This window comes from Stegodyphus dumicola, chromosome 3, assembly GCF_044657685.1.
Source record: "Stegodyphus dumicola isolate Sdum_Otavi_A_Nest chromosome 3, ASM4465768v1".
In the NCBI taxonomy this organism is placed as follows: Eukaryota; Metazoa; Arthropoda; class Arachnida; order Araneae; family Eresidae; genus Stegodyphus; species Stegodyphus dumicola.
In genome coordinates, this window is record NC_140770.1 from 85728450 (window position 1) to 85748903 (window position 20454).

Consider the following 20454-nt stretch of genomic DNA (forward strand, 5'->3'; position numbering starts at 1 on the left):
ACATCCGCTGTATGCCGAGATTATGCCGCTTTGCAGCATGAAATGTTCATGCTGTGCACTGGCTATCTGAACTTCGCGTGCCACAGAAGGGCGTTTCAAGTAGAATGAGTGCAGCACAGCGAGTACAGGAAGACAGGATAGAAGATGGCGAAGGGGCGTGACCAGTTTGTCACTTTTGGACATGGCTATTACATCGCATCACCTGGATAGCATTTCAAAGTTGTAAATAACATTTTTATGCATTTGAGAGATTAAAAGTATCACAAATAGTAATTTTAACTTAATAGTATACATGAAGCCGCTCAGCGGTGAAGCAAAGAAAAAAGTAACTGTAAGAATGAACTTACGGTTCTAAATGAGTTTAAATGCAAGTTCATAGTATTTCGTAGAAGAAACAAAACATGGAGACAGGAAATAAAAAGCATAAAGTACAAATATATACAACACAGAGTCCAGTAGTAAACTACAGTCGTGCAATTTACAAATTAGTGATCACGTGGGTTACTTGAGTGGTCTCGCAATGATGCTAAGAATGCAAGTAACTCAGGCAGTCCTACATTAATGTAACTAAAATACAATTAAAAAAACTTTGCATATGAATAAAGCAGAATGATGATAGGAGAAAAGTTCATATATACACATTTTACGGCGCACACAGTTCAGAAATTATCTGCACGGTGCAATTTACTTGGCGAGAGAGTAATGTGAGGTGGTCATCCACCTAGATCGGAGCTCAGCAAGTTGTTGTTTAATTGTGAGTGGTAAACAAAAATTTTAGAATTCGAAATGACAGAGTTCTTTGAAATTTAAGTGGGGAAATTCTGATTTGTACTTAACAGTAAAGTAGCGTACAGCCTAAGATACTTATCTTCACTTAAAACTTCATAGTGAAATGTATTAAAGTTAACTTAAGTCCTCGCAATCCTGCGCGTTAGTTGAGAATTTTTTTTTAATTATGCACGGAAAATCTTTTATAGCTTCAATCATTAAGTCTTGATGGAGGAGATTATTCCGTACGTAAAAATGAGAGTTGGTGATGATACGCAAGAATCTATTTTATTCACTTTGTACTGATTACAGCCGCAAACATCGCGGATGAAAACGTCGCAGAGAAAACAACGCAAGGCGAAAACTTCGCGGTACTTTGGTACAAAACATCGCGAGAAAAAAGAAAGCAAAGAGAAAACATCGCAGTTCTAAAACATCGTGGTACTAAATACCATGATCGAAAATAAAACTCTTCCAATACTTCTCAGTTTAAAAACGTCGTTGTGGAAAATATCGGGGTAAAAACTTAAGTACCTACAAATCATGTATCGCACATGTGCGTTTCAGGTAGTAAAATTAGTAAATGCATTTTCGCATAATGTTTTCGGAGCGCAAAAAAGAAAGAGAGATTATTTTTACTTCTCTATTTCATATTTTTGAATGAACTAATAAATTTTTGCTGAAAAAGTGAGAAGGAAGATTTTAAAAATTTAAAAATTGAAAGTGAGTAGAAAATTAATTAAATGAACAATAAATTAAATTAAATTAACTTATAGCATTTAATAGAATTTTAAGTTCACGTTGTTAATTAACAAAGGTCATTAATTTATTAATTTATTAATGACTTCTTAAGCAGATAGCCCTACTGTACTTTGACATAATCCAATAAATTCAAATCCCATACTGACATATTATGTAATTGACTATCGGCATAACTAACAAATCAACATCCAAATAATGGATTGCACGCTATACATGAAAATGTTAACGACAATTTAAAGATAAGCGGACACAAAACAAGCTATAATTTTCACTAAAACAATATCAGATTAACAAACGTGAAAGAAAATAATTTAGTAATTAACTAAGCAATTTTCATATAGGTAACCTATTAAGTTATTTAGCTTCCTTTTTACTAAATATTTTTATGCTTATTTTATGTTTATTATATTTTAATGTTTATTTCATGTTTATTATATTTTTATGTTTATTTTTGTTTATTATTTTTATTTGTATTTTTCATAAAAAATTATGAGTAAAACTTTATAAAAAATGATTAATTTATTAATGACCTTTATTAATAAACTATGTAAAATTAAAAAAGTGTTATAAGTTGCATTAATTTTCTAGCCATTTTCAATTTTTAAATGCGTAAGTTTTCTTCTGACTTTTTCAGGAAAAAATTATTAATTTATTCAAAAATATGAAATACAGAAGTAAAAATATCCCTCTTTCCTTCTTGCGCTCCCAGATCAGTATGCGAAAACGCATTTACATCTTTTAAAACCTGAAAAACACCTGTATGCGATGTTATCGTCATGTGATGAGTTGTAGGTAATTTATTTTTTACCACGATATTTTCGACGACGATGTTTTTAAACTGCGAAGTTTCTGAACAGCTTTTTTTCGACCACAGTGTTTTAGAACTGCGATGTTTTCTCTTTGCTTTCTTTTCTCCCACGATGATTTTCTCCGAGACGTTTTCGTTCTCAATTTTTCCGCGATGTTTTTGGAGGATACCCTTGTAGTTTATGCAGGTCCGAATCAGTGGCTGCTGTCACGCCTAAGAAGCGTAAGTCATAATAGTTCGGATAATAGCTAAGTAAATGTCACTTTTTTGTTAAATTCAACTTTGAATATTTGCCAATGAGGGAACAGAGGCATTTAAGAATCTTCGTGGCCTTATTTATGACATTTACAATGTTAGGAGTCCATGCACGTTTATGATTGAGTATCACGCATAAGTATTTGGCCACCGCATCTTAAGTGGTGCATCCTGCTTTCTTCTTATAAGTAAGAGCTGGGATTTCTGGGCATTTAATACTTGCACCAGTCTTCAATGGAGGTAAATGTTGCTGATCTTTTTGAGTAGCAAAACATTAAATTTGGGAGAGTCAGAAACATAGAATAAGTAGATTACAGATCCAATTAACGGAGAACAACGGAACACCAGCATTAACATTTCTTTCTGTAGAGAAAGCATCACCCATACACAGAGAATGTACGATCAGAAATAAAGGAGTAAAAAACCATAATTATTTCTCTGGCGAGATCTAGGTTGATAAGCTTAACGATAAGGCCTTTATGCCAGACGCAGTCAAATGCTTTAGCCGCGTCTATCATGAGCATAGAAACGTGAAGTTTGGAATGCAGGGCAGCACCTGCGAATTCCTGAATTCTGACAAGCTGTTTTGTGGTGAAGAGGTTTTATCGGAAACCGAATTGTTCCCTAGGTAGTAGGTAGAGGTAATGCTTCATTCTAGAGATAAGTAAGATTTGTTCATATACTTTGCCAAGTCCCGGTAATAAATTAATGGGTCAAAACCCGACGGACATGGTATAGTCTTTATCCGGTTTCGGATTGATAATGATTTTAGCTTCTTTCCATCGCTTCGGAAAGTAAAACAGAGGCAGGCAGGCATTGATGATGCTGGCAAATTTACATATCACATTATTCGGGAGATTTTTGATAGCTTTATTCGAATGTCGTGAATACCAGGTTTTTTTTTCTTGTTTAGTGTCTTTTAATAATTTCTTTAATTTCAGCTGGTGTAGTCAGAGCAATGATGTTGCTTGCAGTTTGAGTCTCGAGCCAATTTTGAACTTTGTTGAGCGTACGTAATTCAAAATCAGGATCCGCCGGCCAATCGTTTAGCTTAAATTGGAGTTTTAAATGATAGGCGAAGATGTTAGCCTTATCTTGATTAGAAATTTCAACTCAATTATCGTAGTACAGAGGGCGAGTCCTAGTAAATGTTGTTTTTAAATTCTTAATTAGTGTCCATAAAGAACTATCTTTCGAATCCAGGTTTAGTAATTTGCCTTACCACAGTTCTTATTTATATTCTTTGATGAGATTCTTAATATTCATGTTTAGTCGATTAATGTCACGCTTTAAGGCTGGTTCCAATGTAAGATTATAAAGTTTTCTGATTATATTACGCTGCCTGATTAATCGTCGAATATTTGCAGGGAGACAGTAGATTTTATCATGATTTCTAATGACATCACTGGCCTCCGTTATAGCATTTTTAATAGTGTCAGTGAGCAAATCAGCTGCAGCATCAATTCCCGGTACTGTTCTTAAGTTATGTAAATTTGATGCGTTGCTTTTGAGAAGATTTTCAAATAAAAGCCAGTTTGCGATTGTTTTATTCACAGGGGTATCCGGATTGAATATGCCAAGAATTCCAATAACAGACAGATTATCTGAACTCAAGTCATGTTTCACATCAAGTAGCATGGGAATAATCGCTGCATATAAGACGATATCAAGTATATTTGAATGATGTATCCTGCTTGAGTATACTCGAAGAGAGAGTGAATAACCACATTGTGATTGGTGATGTAATTATGTAAGAAATTTCCATTAAAATTAGTTCAATTAAAATTAGTTAACAATTCCATGTAACATGCTTATCATTTAAATCTCGCCGCAATAACCGGAAGATCCGGAGGAAGGAAAGAATCTAAAATACTGTCATTTAGTCTGTTCTGTGAGGGATTATATAATGCACTAAAATAGGCATTTTTATAAGTAGGTAACGTAACACATACTGTGACTTGTTCACAATTATTAGCTCAATTTATACTGGTAAGGCAGGAGGGAAAGCTTTTATGTACATTAATCATAACACCTCCGCCGCGGTGGCTAAGTCTATCACAGTGATATGCACGATAATTAGCAATGCGAAGACCATGGCAAGGCTGTGCGTGCGTTTCAGTAATAAGTCCGATATCTATGTCATTTTCTGAAAGAGAATGCTGCAGTTTGTACGACGAGTATTCGTCGGAAGCTCGCGGGCATTCCACACTGTGAAGCGTACTATAGAACACTTGCAGATGTAGTTATCCATGGGATGCAGCAGGTCGTTTAGTATCTTGAGATGCGGATTTGTTATCTTGTTATAATTGTTTAAATAAAACAGAGAGACCAGCCTCTTTAATCACTGAAACAAACATTTTGAGCTCAGATAAAACGAGCTTAGCTTCTGTTAGGGCTTAAAGTGCTAGACCACCAGTCAGAGCTTGAATTATTTATTCGTAACAAATCCGTCAGTCTAGATTTTGTGTTTTGGAGTAGCTTTGGACTTAGGAAATTTCTCACAACCTCTGAAATTCGCTGTGTGCCCTGTTTGTAAGCAGTTTGCACACCAACACCATAGAGGTTTGGATTTATCAGATGATATGTTCTCTTTCTGGCTTTTTATAGCTTTCATTCGGTCGCAAGAGAGTTCTACTAATTTCTTTGCTTCTCGAGACTTCTGGAAACCCAAAGATTAGAATCACGGTTATAACTAGTCAATTACATTTATTGAAATTAAATATAAATTACCGAGATAAACTTTCATTTAATGTTAAATGCACGTACTCCTGTATTTTTACTTTTCCGGCATAGCTTTCTCTTAAAACTCCTCTCGCGCTGAATTGCACGGGGAAATAAAACAATTTTAATAATAATTCTACTAACATTAGCTAACTAAATACAAAATTCGTAACAATACTTTTTCTTCCTTGTACGAAGTAAAGGAAGTATTGTAACCACGAAAAATACTGGGTACCATATTTTAAAGAAAATATCCATTTCAACTGCTATCGAATGCAATTTTACGATGTTTTAGCCTAAAATCTGTACGCAAGGACAGAACAAGAAATCTTTTTTCCCAAACGAATTATAAAACTGATTTAAAATGGGTTCATAATAGACTATTTCTTGGCTTCTGTACGTAAGTACGTATGAATGTATCAAAAACGAGTAGCCTGAGAACTTAAAGCCTGTGTAACTCAAAAACGAGCAGCCTGAGAACGATGAAATTTTGTAAACATGACTGCTATAACCTGTGCATTTCCGTTTTGGTTGCATCAAAAGTGTATAAAAATTAAGAAATTTAGAAGTATTTACAAAAACCAAAAATTTAAATTCATAAGTAATAAATTTCATATCATCCTATAAATGCAAAAAAAAAATTAAAATGTTAAAACCAAAACTATTCAAACAACCAATACCCTTAAAAAATCAATGAAATTTTGAAGAAAAACGAAAATAATAGAAGACGATTTCAATCAACTTCAGTGCCACTTCGTAGGAGAAGGAACATTGAAATCTCTCTTCAACAAAAATTCTCGCTTTTCTGTATCCAGATGATTTAGCCGATGAACTATTTCAATGTATTTTAATTATAATAGTTCATCCGAAAATTCTGTCCTCTCCTCAAAGCAAGGAAGAAAAACAAAGTAAATTCTAATTAGCATCAAGTACCTTAAATAAAGATAATTCTGTTTAAAGAACTGGAAACGTAAATCAAATAATAAAATATTTCATTGAACAATTCAAATCAAAATTTTACCTTTAAACATACAGCACATAATTCAAACAATTAAAAACGTAAGTGAAAAAAAAATATAAAACTTTAGTGAAAAGACTTAATTAGCGCGAAAATACCGGGCATGATTATATTTTGTTTTTAAAATTTGTTTTGTAATTATTAAATATATATATACATACATTTATACAGGGTGATTAGCGAATAAGCCCTGATTTCAAAATTAAATATCTCTACAACAATGATCGATAGAATTATGCGGTAAACTGTACGTTTATTAGCAAAACTGTAAAAATGGTGTACAAAAGTTTATAAAATTTAGCTATGAAATTCGTTAACTGATGGCGCTCTAATCGCAATGGCCTATCAATAGCCTTTAAAATGTGCTTCGAAGTCGAAAGTGATCAGTACAACTGTTGGCTAGTGAAAAGAGGCTTGCGTAGAAAGTGAAATAATGTATTCCATTGAACAACGTGCATTTTGGTTCTGAAATTTCACCGATTAGAACACAGTCCTACGGCAACACCGATTTTGGAAACCGATTCAATGTTCCAGTTGGACCCGATGCGAAAACCATTCGCATGCTGTCCGCGAAATTCGAATGGATTGGCAGCGTGACTGATGATCGAAAGGGAAATGTTGAGCCTAAGCAAACTATAGTCACCCCTGAAAATGCAGCCAAAGTTTCTGGATTTGTTCAGCAAAATCCTAGGAAAAGCATCTGATGTATAGCATCAGAGACAGGTTTGAAGTACACGAGCACACAAAAAATATTTAAAAAGGGCCTACGGCTGTTTCCATACAAAATCCAAAGTCATCAGGCTATACCCATGAAAGCTGTGCAACAAAGGGTTGACTTTACGAACCAGATTCTAACAATGATCGACAACGGCAGATTTGATGTGAGCTGCATCTGGTTCACCGATGAGGCACATTTTCATTCGAATGGAATCGTTAATAAACAAAACTGGAGATTTTGGGGTACCGAAAATCCTCATTTGTGTGAAGAAAAAGCACTGCATTCGCCTAAAGTTATGGCATGGGCTGCGGTATGCGCCAGAGGCATTATCGGACTCTTTTTCGTACGAGAAACGATAACTACTGAACGTTACGTTACAATTATGGAACAATTTGTCAGCACTCAACTAGCGTTGGAGGATCGACCAGGTATTGAATGGTTCCTGCAAGATGGGGCTCGACCACGTCGAACAAGTAAAATTTTTCACTTTCTTCATGAATACTTGGAGAATAGAGTAATTGCGTTAGATTATCCTCAATTTACTGACACAGGAATAGCTTCGCCTCCATATTCTCCCGATCTGAGTCCTTGTGACTTCTTTCTGTGGGGCGCATTGAGAGACGCTGTCTATCGAAATAATCCTTCTACTCTAGATGAGCTTGAATCGTTGATTGGTGTTGCATGTGATTCCATTTCAGTCCAGACATTGCAAGACGTGATGTCAAATTTCATTGTTCGTTTACGCTACCTCATTGTTTCAAACGGTGAACATTTTGAAAAAGTTGTATTTTGATTGCAAAGGCTGCTTCACTTTATTTTTTAACTAATTGTTTTTTGATTCCTTTCAGAGGAAGAGTTTTCAGTGCAGAGCGCCATCTGTTAACGATTTTCGTAACTAAATTTTCTAAATTTCTGTACGCCATTTTTACAGTTTTGCTAATAAAAGTACAGTTTACCGCATAATTCTATGGGTTTTTGTTGTAGAGATATTTAATTTTGAAATCAGGGCTTATTCACTGATCACCCTGTATATACATATGTATAAACCAATACGTTATAATTAGAAAACTTTTATATACTATCTTTAAGGATCAGTAATTCATTGAAACCATGAATTATTAAGAAAATTTAGTTTTAATTACGGTATTTTTGCGTTTCAGGATTTTTCTTTACACATTTTTATGTTTTCAAAGCAACAGATATCTAGATAATGCTAATTTAAAATACTGATTAAAATACTATTTAAAATACTGATCGAATAGTTTTAATTGAATTTCTGTTCCTTAGAAATGGTATATAAAAAGTTTTCTAATTATAAATTATTGGTTTATTACTTTGCAGCTTTAGCGCAGGTCATAGGCCTTTTAATTTACTTTTTGTTAGAATTTATATATACATACCAGCTCTATTAATCGGCTGAGTGAAAAATGTTCTTTTATTCTTATATGTTGGTAAATTGTGCATTTTTTTGCTTTAAAAATGATTGAATTATGTTTTTCTTATCCTCCGGTTAAGGCTATTATGGCTTTAGTTAATCTCCATGCATTAGTTGTACAATTAATCAACAATTTAAAAGTTGATTAAGTGCGACTAAGCCTATTTTTTGGGGGGGGAGCATAGCAACCATATTTGTTTACATTTGAAACTTTTAGATTAGTGGGTTATGTCTTTCTGCACATTCAGTGTCTTTTTGCAGAGCAGAACCAAAAGGAAACTTTTAGTTTTGCGCTCCGAAAAATCTGCTTTCTTACCTGCTGGCGAATTGCTTGTTTTAGCGCAGAAACTGTAATTCTAATTGCAATTTTTTTCATTGTTTTACTTGTGTTTGGTGTTTTATGTTTTTCTTGATCTTCCAATTAAAGATCCAAATAAAAATATTTCAAGTTTTTTTTTTTTTTTTTTTTATTTTTATATTTGCCTTGCAGCGAAGTGAGACCTGAATTAATTGAATGAGAAATGCATCTCTAATGAAATTCAAGGAAATAAGTTTAAATGAATTCAGGAAAAATGCGTATAATTTAATATTTTGTACAAAACGTCATGAGGTGTACACATCAGAGTTTTCTGTTTGTTCTTTATGATATCTCTTTTAAGCGGTTGTTGTTTGAGTGGCTAATTTCTTAATAAATATTATAGTGAATGGAAAAAGTGCATGGCAAACTCTATCGGGAGTTCCAAAGTTATGCTATTTTTTAAATATTTCGTGGTTTTTCTCCTGAATTTTATGTGCCGTAAGGGTGAAAACTGCAATATTTGATAATAAAGTTGATAAGATGCTCAGCTGGAACATAAAAAAACCTTAGGAAATGCTCTGGTCCAAAGTTAAAATTTGACTCCTTCTTTTTTAGCCCAAAAGAGGAAGGATATTAGTCCCGAAATGGGATTTTGCATTCATCGACTACAAATGCATATCTTTTTACAAATTGTGATTACCCTCATATATTATTTTAAATATATATTACCCTCATATATTATTTTAAAGAAATTAAACAATGACTAAAATTAAAAAAAGTAAATAATTAGGACCTATATGCATTTAATTTTGAATTTCCATGACGTACTTAATCTTGCAAGGCGAGCGTAAATAAATAAAAGCGAGGTAAAGAAACTGTGTTTGAATTGATATAAATATCCTCAGAAATCTTTAATATTCGATTAATGTAGAGAATATCCTTTGTTGTTACAGTATTTGTTTAAATTTTGTATGTCATTATGCGAAGTTAATGTTCCGCGAAATATTAATTGCATCATAAGCATAAATTTGCATCCATCATTTAAATGTTTCATTTTATTTTTACATTGTTGTGTTGCAATTCACACTGTTGCTTTTATTTAATATCTTATTTTTAAATTTGTGTTTTCCTTGTCTTTGACATCTGAGGTTTTGTTGTTTAAGGTAAAAAAGAAGTTTTGGGTCATTAGAACAACTTTATTTATGTAAGCAAAAACATTAGTTTGGAGTAGAATTTTAATATAACTCTGCCAATTTCAAGAGCAATCAGATACTAGTTCTTCTTCTTCAGGGGTGCTGCTGTTTTGGAGTTTTTGAGAGTACATATGCAGTAGAATACGTAATAGCTAACCAAAGGAGCATACAGGATGTAAGTGAAATAAAAGGTTTTTAATTGGAAACTTTCCTTAGACTTAATATAGCACACGAGCAAAGCATATTAACCGATTACAGGTGCGAAGAGGGCATAAAATGGATAACAGGGTGATATTAAATGGATATTGATAACTGATGCGATAGTGATAACTGATATAACCTTGACAATGATAAGAGGTAGGTTACATCAGTTTGGTCTACTTGTCATTTCATTTATATCATCGGGCACTTGAACGGATGCTTTTCTTCATAGTAATGTTGTGTTTCTTCTTCCTCTTAGGAAGGAAACTAATGCAGAAACAGACAGGTGAAACCGTAACTAACTAAATATCAACTGAGTACTAAACTCTTAAGAATTAGCTAATTTCCACACTTTTAGTGACCATATAAGTAAAAATATAGGGCATTGCGTTGTTTATTAAGCATCCGGGACTGTGCCGTGAGAGGATCGTATAAACAAGATGTTAAATCAATATACATATAAGAAAACACATAAAAGATATAAAGAAAACATAAGAAATAGGTTTCCAGATTGAAATACAAGTTTATTTAAATTCCCCAACAATTCAAAATAAATTTCACATCCTAGGAACTAGATACTCAATTTTCTTATTTTAGTTACACAAGTGAATTCTTCAATTTATCATTTATTAAACATTTAAATCAAGGATTTGCAAATCTACTTTATGACTCATTTAATTTAACTTGAACTACTGCTGTAATTTCTAGGATGTTAAAAGAAACACATTATCTGAAATTGAACATCTATTCTAAGGAGGATTTCACAAAACAAATTATATTTTTACTCCACAATTATTTATTACGACTTTCCTGTTTGTCTCGGTAAATTAAGAAGGGGAAAAAAGGAGGCAAATTTTAGCCATTTAGAATTAATTTAGAGATTCAATTTAAGTATAAAGTCCAAATTCAAAAATTTCATAGGAAAAATTGATAACAAAAAGAAATTCTTATCTGGAGGGTAATCATCTTGAAGTGGAACATGAAACACCTGGCTAAACGACATCCATTAATCTTTCCGGAATACAGTCCGTTCGCGAGCCACTGAAGTATAAACTGCCCGTATCTTTTCAGGAACCAGTCCGAACACGAACCATTCCAGCATGAATTTTTGCCTCTGTATTCTCAGGAATACTGTCCGAACGTGCCCTCCTCTTTCCTTCTCCTTCAAATCAAGGGGTCACCTATATTCAGACGATACAAGTAAAAAGTCAGAGGAATTCGCTCAATAATTCAGGAGATCGACACCCAAGGTCCTCTTCTCGCATTTTTTTCCAAAACATGTGGCAAGCTAGCATAACTGCCGTTCCCCGCCGTAGGCACAACTGGAAGACGAACTACCTTTCTTTATTTATCACCAAGAACTCCAAGTACAGTATTTAACCGTTGAAAAGTCAGTCCAAAAGTAAAGTCTCTGTTATTTTTTTTTCTTTCTCCCTCGCATTTTGCGAAACCCGCGGCCGGGGAGCATATTTGCCGCTCCCCGCCGGAAGCACATCTCACGACGAAATTACATCTCCTCCTTTCTATCGCTCAACCCAAGAGCAAGTTCGAAGTCGAAGTCTTAGTCAAAAGATCAGTCCCCAAAGTGATTCAAACTCGAATTTTCTTCGTCTCCTCCACAAAAACGGGTTCCCACAATGGCTTCATTTATCGCCCCCTTAATCTGGACAAAATTTGCGTTTCTTTCCCCGAATGACCGAATTAGGGTGATCGCACATGAGCGCCCTTCTTCACTTAGCCAACAACCGGACCCCCGATTGCCAAAACCAGAATGACTTACATGGAAAGTTAAGTGGAAACCTCTGACCCTTCTGTCACGTACTTCCTATCCTAAAGGTCAATTGCACAAATGAAATGTCTTCTAGAACATTCTAAAGGACAAAACGCGCGATATCATAGCTTAGCAAAATCGCCTCCCTTCCCTGCTTCTTTTCACAATGAATCAAAGCTTGGACAAAAATTGCAAATAAAAGGAAAATAAATAATATTCTTTGAAACTAAATAATATTCTTAGGAGCATCTGTTTTCCCTCAAAATTAAAGCATTAAAATAAATAATTCAGAATCAAATAAAATTATAAGTTTTCTTAAATCAGAAAATCATTCACCTAGTTTTTTATAACGCGATCAGACAATTATCTACACAACAGTAACTGCTGTAATGGGCACTCTGGTAGATTGCTTCGTCAGTACATTGCATAACAGGATTCCATGCATCACATCACTGTTTTACGCTGGAGAGAGCCACGTCTACTTTCCTCTTCTATAACATTTTTAACAAGGACGACACAGACAACGTATAGTCACATCAGAACGGCTCAAACAGCCTTGGCTTCTATAGGCAAGATTATGTAGCACTTCTTATCATCTTCAGTACTTCGCAGAAGCAAGGAGAATGCAAATTTCCCAACAAGGAGGATAAAAATTTGCCAGTGAAGAAGAGGACCCTATGTGTATTCGGACTTGAAACCAATAGAGTTTTCTGAGAACTCTACACCAAGGAAAGGTTACTTTTTTGCCTAATTCTAAATTTTACATCTGTGCATTTCTCTGCCAGTTTCAATTTATTTAACGTTAAGTCGTTACAGTTTCAATGAACAATTTATTAGCAAATGAGTAATGATATATGCTGCCATTTGCATCACTGAAATACTAGCGGGACAAAATTCTGGCCTATAAATTCACGCGTTAAAGCTTACCTGATTACATATGGTATACGGTATATCTTTCACGTGAGAAAGCCTTAAAACATCGGAATGAAGAATGTAGGATCAGATTGTAGAATGTTCTTGTCTAACTTTTAAGAGAGAATCGAACGTGCAGTAAGTTCTGGTAGAAACTATACAGAAGAAGTATTAAAAGTATCTCTTACTAACTCTTTAAAATTTACAATACGTAAACTCGACGCTAGCACAATACACTCCCTTGGACGGTAACTGAAATCACAAAACTGTACTAAAATTTCGAAGATATGCACAAGTAGTAGAACTAAGATACAGGGCTCAGATAATTCCTTTTCTCACGCCCGCATTGAATTTGTGGCAGCAAGTAAATGCAGTTATGCCACGTAAACCAGCAATAACTCTGGAAGTACAAGCTCACGCAAGGAAGGTAACGTCAATAGCTTAACTCTCTCAAACTTTTCTACTGAACCTCGGTTTTTAAACTCTTTCTTCACAAGATAGACTTTGCATTAGTTCACGCACGCTACCAAATTTAAATATTACGACATTGACAAATTAGGGCAATGAAAGCAGGAAAAGTTTAAAATTAAAATTATGGGAAAGTTATAGGAAAATTTATAGTAAAGTTTAAAATTAAAATTTAACTTGTTAAATTGTAAATTAGTTAAAATAAATATAAATCTCTACAAGATATAAAAAAAAAACAGACGTATATAGTACGATGTTCCATTCGAACCCAAACAATTTTTGGGTGCTTATAACTACATATGGAAATTTTCATCGTCAAGAAATCAGTGAATCACTGAGCTGATATTACTTACAAGAAGAATCCATAAACACATGATACCTATTTTTTATATAACATGCATCAGCTCGAAACATCTGAATACACCAGTCACTCGATCGCAACGCACATAGTCTGGCCCTTTGTTAATGTTGTTTTCTGTCTTAGAGGGGAGTTAACACAGTGTTTGTCATGATCATGAAGATATGATTATTCCGGACCCAATGCAACTGCGTTGTACAGCGTAAAGAGGGTGATTCGAATAGCACAAACATTATACTCATGTATGATATGACACAATTTGCTTGTTTATTACGTGATTACAGCATAAAACGCCTTACTTTGCACACGGAAAGCTGTAATTTAGTATATGCCATTTTATCATCATGACATCATTATCATTCAGCCAAACACTAAGTAGACTTTTGTTGGTGTAATACAACTTTCGAAGTACTATTCTGAAATGGTCTTTTTAACTACTTAACGTTTAGGCTATTTGAATTTGGCACAGCCACGAGGATTATGTGCCCAAGAGGTTTGGTTTATTTAACTATGGCAAAGCTTGAAGGCTATCTGCCTAAGGAGAGGGAGGCTTCGTGAAGGACGTTTTAGCGAAAACTGGTTCGTATACAAGTTAAGCATGGGGAAAATTACTAAAAGCACCAATGCAGTCAGCCCGTTCGCCTGGAATCGAACCCAGGTCGGAACTACGAATGTTCAGCGACTTTACCACTCAGCCGATGATGGGTCTACCTAAGAGGAGGGATGCTTTTGTGGAGCACGTTTTGAGAGAAACCGGCTCGAATTCACCTTACGCATGGAGAAAGCAATGAAAACTAACATGCTTTCGTTCCGTTTTGGGGTATCGAAATACAAAGAGTTTAACTACTCGTATTCGGGTGTCTTAATCACTCAGTCAGTAGTGAGGAAAACTATTTAAAGACATTTAAGCATAATATATCATCTTCACTGTTTACAAAATACACCTCTACAGTAATGTGATGACAAAACAACAAAAATTATGCAGACTCCCCAATGTTCCTAATGACCATATTACCGATTTATGGTTAAGTAGCTAAAATTTTGAAAAACTAGCTGCTTAAAGTAAACACTATATTTGAATAGCAAAACGAATGGCAACAAAATTTATTCTTCAGTTTCCCAATATATATATCCTAACTACTACCGTAAAGAATTTAGTAGAAACTTCATGAAGCCCTTGTGAGTTTGCTGCAAGCAATTAAACAATCATTACGCTTGGGTATTTCAAGGAAGATTTAAAAACTAAGATATCTTAATTATTTTGCATATAGCAAATTATATTGAAAGTTCACATCGGTATATTGTCATTTCAATGACGTTTATTTGATTCCACCAAGTGCTACAGGGCTCCATTAATCTCATTTTCATCATTTTAGAATTAATTGTATATCTGAAACCGTAGCTTTGGACATGAAGCCTTTGAAACCTGTTTCGCAGTAGTCCGTAGTGCAGCGAACCATGTCTGAACGTGGGACACTGTGATGTTTCATTTGAACTAAGTACGAATGCATGTTTCTTTTTCTTTACCTTTCTCATTTTTTAATTTCGTATGATTCAGTTTAGAAGCAAACAAAATTAGGAAGATTATTTTCCGCCTTGTTGGGTAGATGAAGTTTTTTCCCCCCCAAAATAGCTTATAGCTATAATTTGCATCGACTAAATCTGTCTTGTTCCGCAACTGACATTTGCCTTTTGACCAACTAGCAGTTTAGAAGTATATACATCTTTCTTTTGTAAGAGATGGTTAAGTTTTTGTAAAATTTGGTCTCATCACAGCAAATAAACTAAATAGCGTCTAAGTAGTTAACTCTCATGGGCTGTGTATCACAGGGTATATCTGTATGTGGGATATATCTGTGCATCTATCAGTGTATTTTCACTTTTTTTTAATGTACGTGCTATAGTTAAGAACTTACATATACGAATTGTATCCAGCTAATATAAGTTTCCTTATAACCCTATCGCTAAGTCTAATAGTAGTCACAATTTCACTTCTTATATTAATTTCACCAGTTAGCTGTATTCACTTGTTTTATTTAACACAAAATGATTCTTTATCATAGGTCAGCTTCTTTTCAACTAGCCCAGAATTGAGCAACAAACAGCGGTTTGAGTATTTCCTGAGAACAGTACCATCAGATACAAACCAAGCAGACGCAATGGTTCAAATCATCAAGCGTTTAAACTGGACTTACATATCCATTTTGTACGAAGAATCTAATTATGGAATACAAGTAAGTGCTAAAAATATATTTCATTTTGTATTTGAGAAAAGTTTAATTTTTTAATTATTAAGTTTCTAGGACTTTTTAAAAAATAGAATAATGATGCATGTAGATATAGATCTTACATGTGCTAAGGTAACCAGCTATATAGAAAATATATAAAAATGTTTCGAAATATGGTTCTATAACTTAATTGTTTAGTTAGTCGCATTAGTATAAACTATATTTTAAAAGACTGGAACTGAAATAAAAATTAAGATGATTATTACAATTATGCAAAATTCTAAGAATATTGAGATGAGAAATTGCAAAATTCTAAGGTAAAGAAAGAAAGCTTAAAACTACCGTACAAAATTCTACCTGAAATATCATCAAGATAGTTAAAAAAGTGAGAAATAAGCGACAGCTATGAATTTAACTACTCCTTCTTGTTGAACAGTTTGATTGAAAAAAGTAATTAATGAGCTCAAAAACTTAAACAGACGCCTTTCATAAAAAAATAAATAAAACTGTGTACATTTCGAACGTCATCATATTGGGCTGCCTATAAATCTCTAGTAGAATATCATCTGCGATATCGATTTACCTGTTTTTTTGGGGGGGGGGTAGTAACAGAGAGAATTTTCATAAAATGTCGGTAAAATTATTAATTCATAGAAAAACAAATCTCTACTTTTATGTAGCTTTCACATTAATACAGAATAATATATTTAAATTTTCTGCAAGCGTCAGTTTCTCATACGCTGTCGAAAGGCTCTGCAGCCCGTGATCCATGCACTTGAAAAGAAAGTCTATTTTTCATCGGTTGGAATTCTTGGAAAAGGGTTGCATTTTTTAAAATATCCGTTTTCATATCGGCGTGAGACCTGTTGTGATTGCTGGAATTTAATCCAGGAGAAAGCGTTTGAATAAAACTGAAACTGGCGGTCAGCGTAAAGAATTCAATGAAGAATAGATTGAGATTGCGTTTAGCGCAGCGTCTAAACATTTGGCGAGAACATTGAATCAAGGATAAAGAAACATTCACCCAAGAAAAGTAACTTGCGTTCCCTTTATCCATTCAAAGGCAAAGACAGTCTCTTACGGGTAGGAGGATGTCTTCAAAGAAACTTTTAAAACAACGAACTTTCGCTTCTACCTTTGTGTCAGGACTGAGTCCTGATATGGTGGGATTATGTTTATTATCACGCTTAACCCTTTGTTGCATCATGTCTACTCTAGTAGACAAAAGTTTAAATTTGTTTATTCTTCTGGAAATGCTTTAACAGATTTCATTCCTGTGTTTATTCATTCTATATAATTAGAACTTCCAACTGTCGATCATAGATGACTGTATAGCATCACTAAGTAAAGCATTGCTATTTGGAAAATGGCTGCTACTGCTGTTTGCAAGTTAGTACCATTTCTCATAGTAAGCATTATATAATAATACTTACATTTTTTTGTACTGCCATTTTTTATTCATAAGCAATGACCGTAAATCGTTGGGAAGAGATTTGTATGCATGTACGTATAATGCATGCTGTCCACTGTAGTGAACAAACTGTAGCAATTATTTAAAACGAAATTTGAATAAAATTATTTTTTTTATTATTAATAAGGTTCTTTTCAGTAGAAAAAAATACAAACATTTTTATTTAACTTCTCTAGATTATTTGTATGCAACAAAGGGTTAATGGCCACGCTAGCAACACGATGTAAAGTTGCGGGTTGATCTCACGCCGGATGATAGATGATAGCTTTAGCAGCATGATATAGCGTTGTAGTTGTCATGGATTTCAGCTGATAAACAACAGTTCGGATATGTTCTTTTAAATGTTTTACACATTAATTGTATTATATTTGGTAGAAGAAGTTTGAGTTTATTAAAGCTATACAAATTAAATTTCGCAGTTACTTTTTCGGCACTATTTTGATTACCAGCCAACAAATACATAATGTAAAGTAATATAAAAAACGTTATTTTGAAATAATTGTTTTTATTATAGTATATATGATTCACAGATTTATTCCGATTGTAATTTATTTGTTGTCGGATTTGTTTTTTAATATTTTTCAATTACTGGAATCTATCATTGATTATAGCTCTCTAATTATTGTTGTAATACTGAGTTCACGTGAATGCTATTTTATCCTGCTACAGAATTCTGCTCGATCACTGAGCATTAGAAGCAAATTTCAGGAAAGCCTGATAATAAAATTCGCAATTATTGTCTCGTTCGTTACCTAAACAGATATTTCAAAGGTAAACTAAGACTCTTATAACAGCTGATACTGCATTAATTTTTAAATGGGCTGAAACGTGATACTCCAGAGTGAATGATTAAAAGGCGACCTTAGAATGCAAGCGACCTTAGAATTCCTTTTGCATTGCCCGCCGGTCAATCAGACTAAGCTCATATCGTTCATCAACGTTCACAAGTAAGACAGACATTTCCTATGACTTTATTTTAAATATGCGAGTATCAATATGCCTATTCTTTTCACAATGCAGAAAATAAAGGAAACTAAACGATTTTTATTTTATTTGAGATATTCAGCTATACCTCGATATTTTTAATTCAGCACCTTTAATTTTAGCATTTCGTATCCTATATTTTCATCATTTTAAAATTAATTTTTATGAGAAAGAAAACATTTAACAATTTAGCTTTCATTGAGCTGTTTCATTTAAAAAATTATAGGAACATCAATTTCCAGAAAAGTCATTTCTTGGCATAAAAAGTCACACAAACATTAAAAAAATATACGGATTGCATATTTCTATGATGTTAACATCAACAGAAAATTTTAGTGTTCTTATTATTTTTATAATTATTACTGTTTTGAAGCTGTTGGTTGTACTTGCTTGTAAGCCAGGTACCTGAGTAGGAAATTGTAGACAACTTTGCTCTTCAAGTTTTATTACCAAAAAGAAAAAAAAAAAAAAAAAAAAAACCTAAAAAAGGAAGCGTAGACTTTTGTTTTTGAGTTAGATAAAAATATTTTTGATACTCTAATAAAAAGTATAAATCCGTTTTAAGAAATATAGCTGTCTATAGCTAATGTTTTCCCAAATATAAAAATAATATTCTTGATCATATACGAGTATGATTATAAATAAATCCTTCAGCTGCTGAAACTGACTGAATTTAAATCAAACGTTTCAAAGAAATATTTAAATAAATCAAATATATTCTTTCTGATGTACGGATTTTCGTATTTCCACTTTTGTTATTCCCTTAAAATTGTCAAGTCCCAATGCACTTTTTAGGCAGACGCTTCATAATTTTAAAAAGTCGCATATCACCGTAAGTATTATGTTAACTAAAGAAAATTATTTAGTTATGTATGTATATAAAACTAAATGTATAAATTTATAACATTTTGTCTTGTAAAATGAATAAAGAAAAAAGGTGAATAAATAAAGAAAATCACTACCTCTGAACTTGAAAAAAAATTATGCTTTTTAAGAAACATAACGAGTACACGTAACATCATCCTTTTCAAGGTTAGTGCTCTATTCGATAGTGTATAGTTTTATTTAATAAATTTAAAATCTGTATGATATAGAAATACAATTCTACATACGACTTATATATGCATTAAAATTAACCACAATGACTAGTATTAACACTGACAATGAAGGAATAATTCTTTTGATTAAAAATTATCTATCATTTTTAATATTAACGAAGTTTTCTGTAAAGCTCAACAAAGAGGACGCTCACGTCGCGATTACCCCGGAAGGTTCCGTTTTCGGTATTGCTGCGTTTGTTTACGTTGTTGTTGTGAATTTATTTTAGAAGTGTTTGTTACTTTTTTTTTTTAATTCTGATAAATACAGAAGTATGCGTAAAAGAAAATCGAGTCAGTGTTGTGTGGCTGTTGGCTGTGTAGCTAAAACTAATTTAGTATCTAAAATAAAAATGCTCTATTTTCCTAAAAATCCATCACATAGGTGACTGTGGAAAGCTGCCATTCGTATAGAAAACTAGACTGCGAATAATTCATCTACTCTATTTAGTACTTCTTTTAATTATGATTAGTTAATATTTATAGGCATTTTATATCATACTAATGGATATGTAAACATATATCATAAAGATCATTGGAAAAAAAATATGAAGAATGTATCAGCTGTGTTTGGCGATAATTTTCGCCTGTTTATGTTATGTTATCGGGGCACTAATGATTCACGTTTCAAGAAGTCACGTATTATTTTATGATCTTTACATAGATTTTTTTCAGTTTTTAAGCATCTAAGAATTTTTAAATATATTAAAATCTTAAAAAGATTTACATTCGCTGACCACTTTTTATAGAAACTAGTATTTGCCGATGCTTTTTTTTCGCGTTATATATATATATATGTATATATATATATATATATATTTAATTCAAATGATTTTCAGTACACTTATTGAAACTTACTCAGCATTTACTAATTCAGAAGTCAAACAACAAAAATCAGCGTTAATTTACAAAATTTTCACAGTACAAAAGTTAGTAACAAAAGTTAGCTTCATTTTATTCCTATGTTTTCCGTGCTCTTCAAGTTTGC

The 20454-nt window shown here is 33.1% G+C and overlaps 1 protein-coding gene across 2 annotated transcripts in view; it reads left to right on the forward strand.

Moving 5' to 3' along the window:
• The window catches only part of LOC118199800 (metabotropic glutamate receptor 6-like), a 391939-nt gene that overhangs the window by 195922 nt on the left and 175563 nt on the right, over window positions 1–20454 (forward strand). For both annotated transcript variants that reach the window (XM_085813044.1, XM_085813045.1), the window contains exon 3: window positions 15750–15920. In XM_085813044.1, the coding sequence (XP_085669170.1) occupies window positions 15750–15920 (171 nt within the window). The remainder of the gene's footprint in view (window positions 1–15749; window positions 15921–20454) is intronic.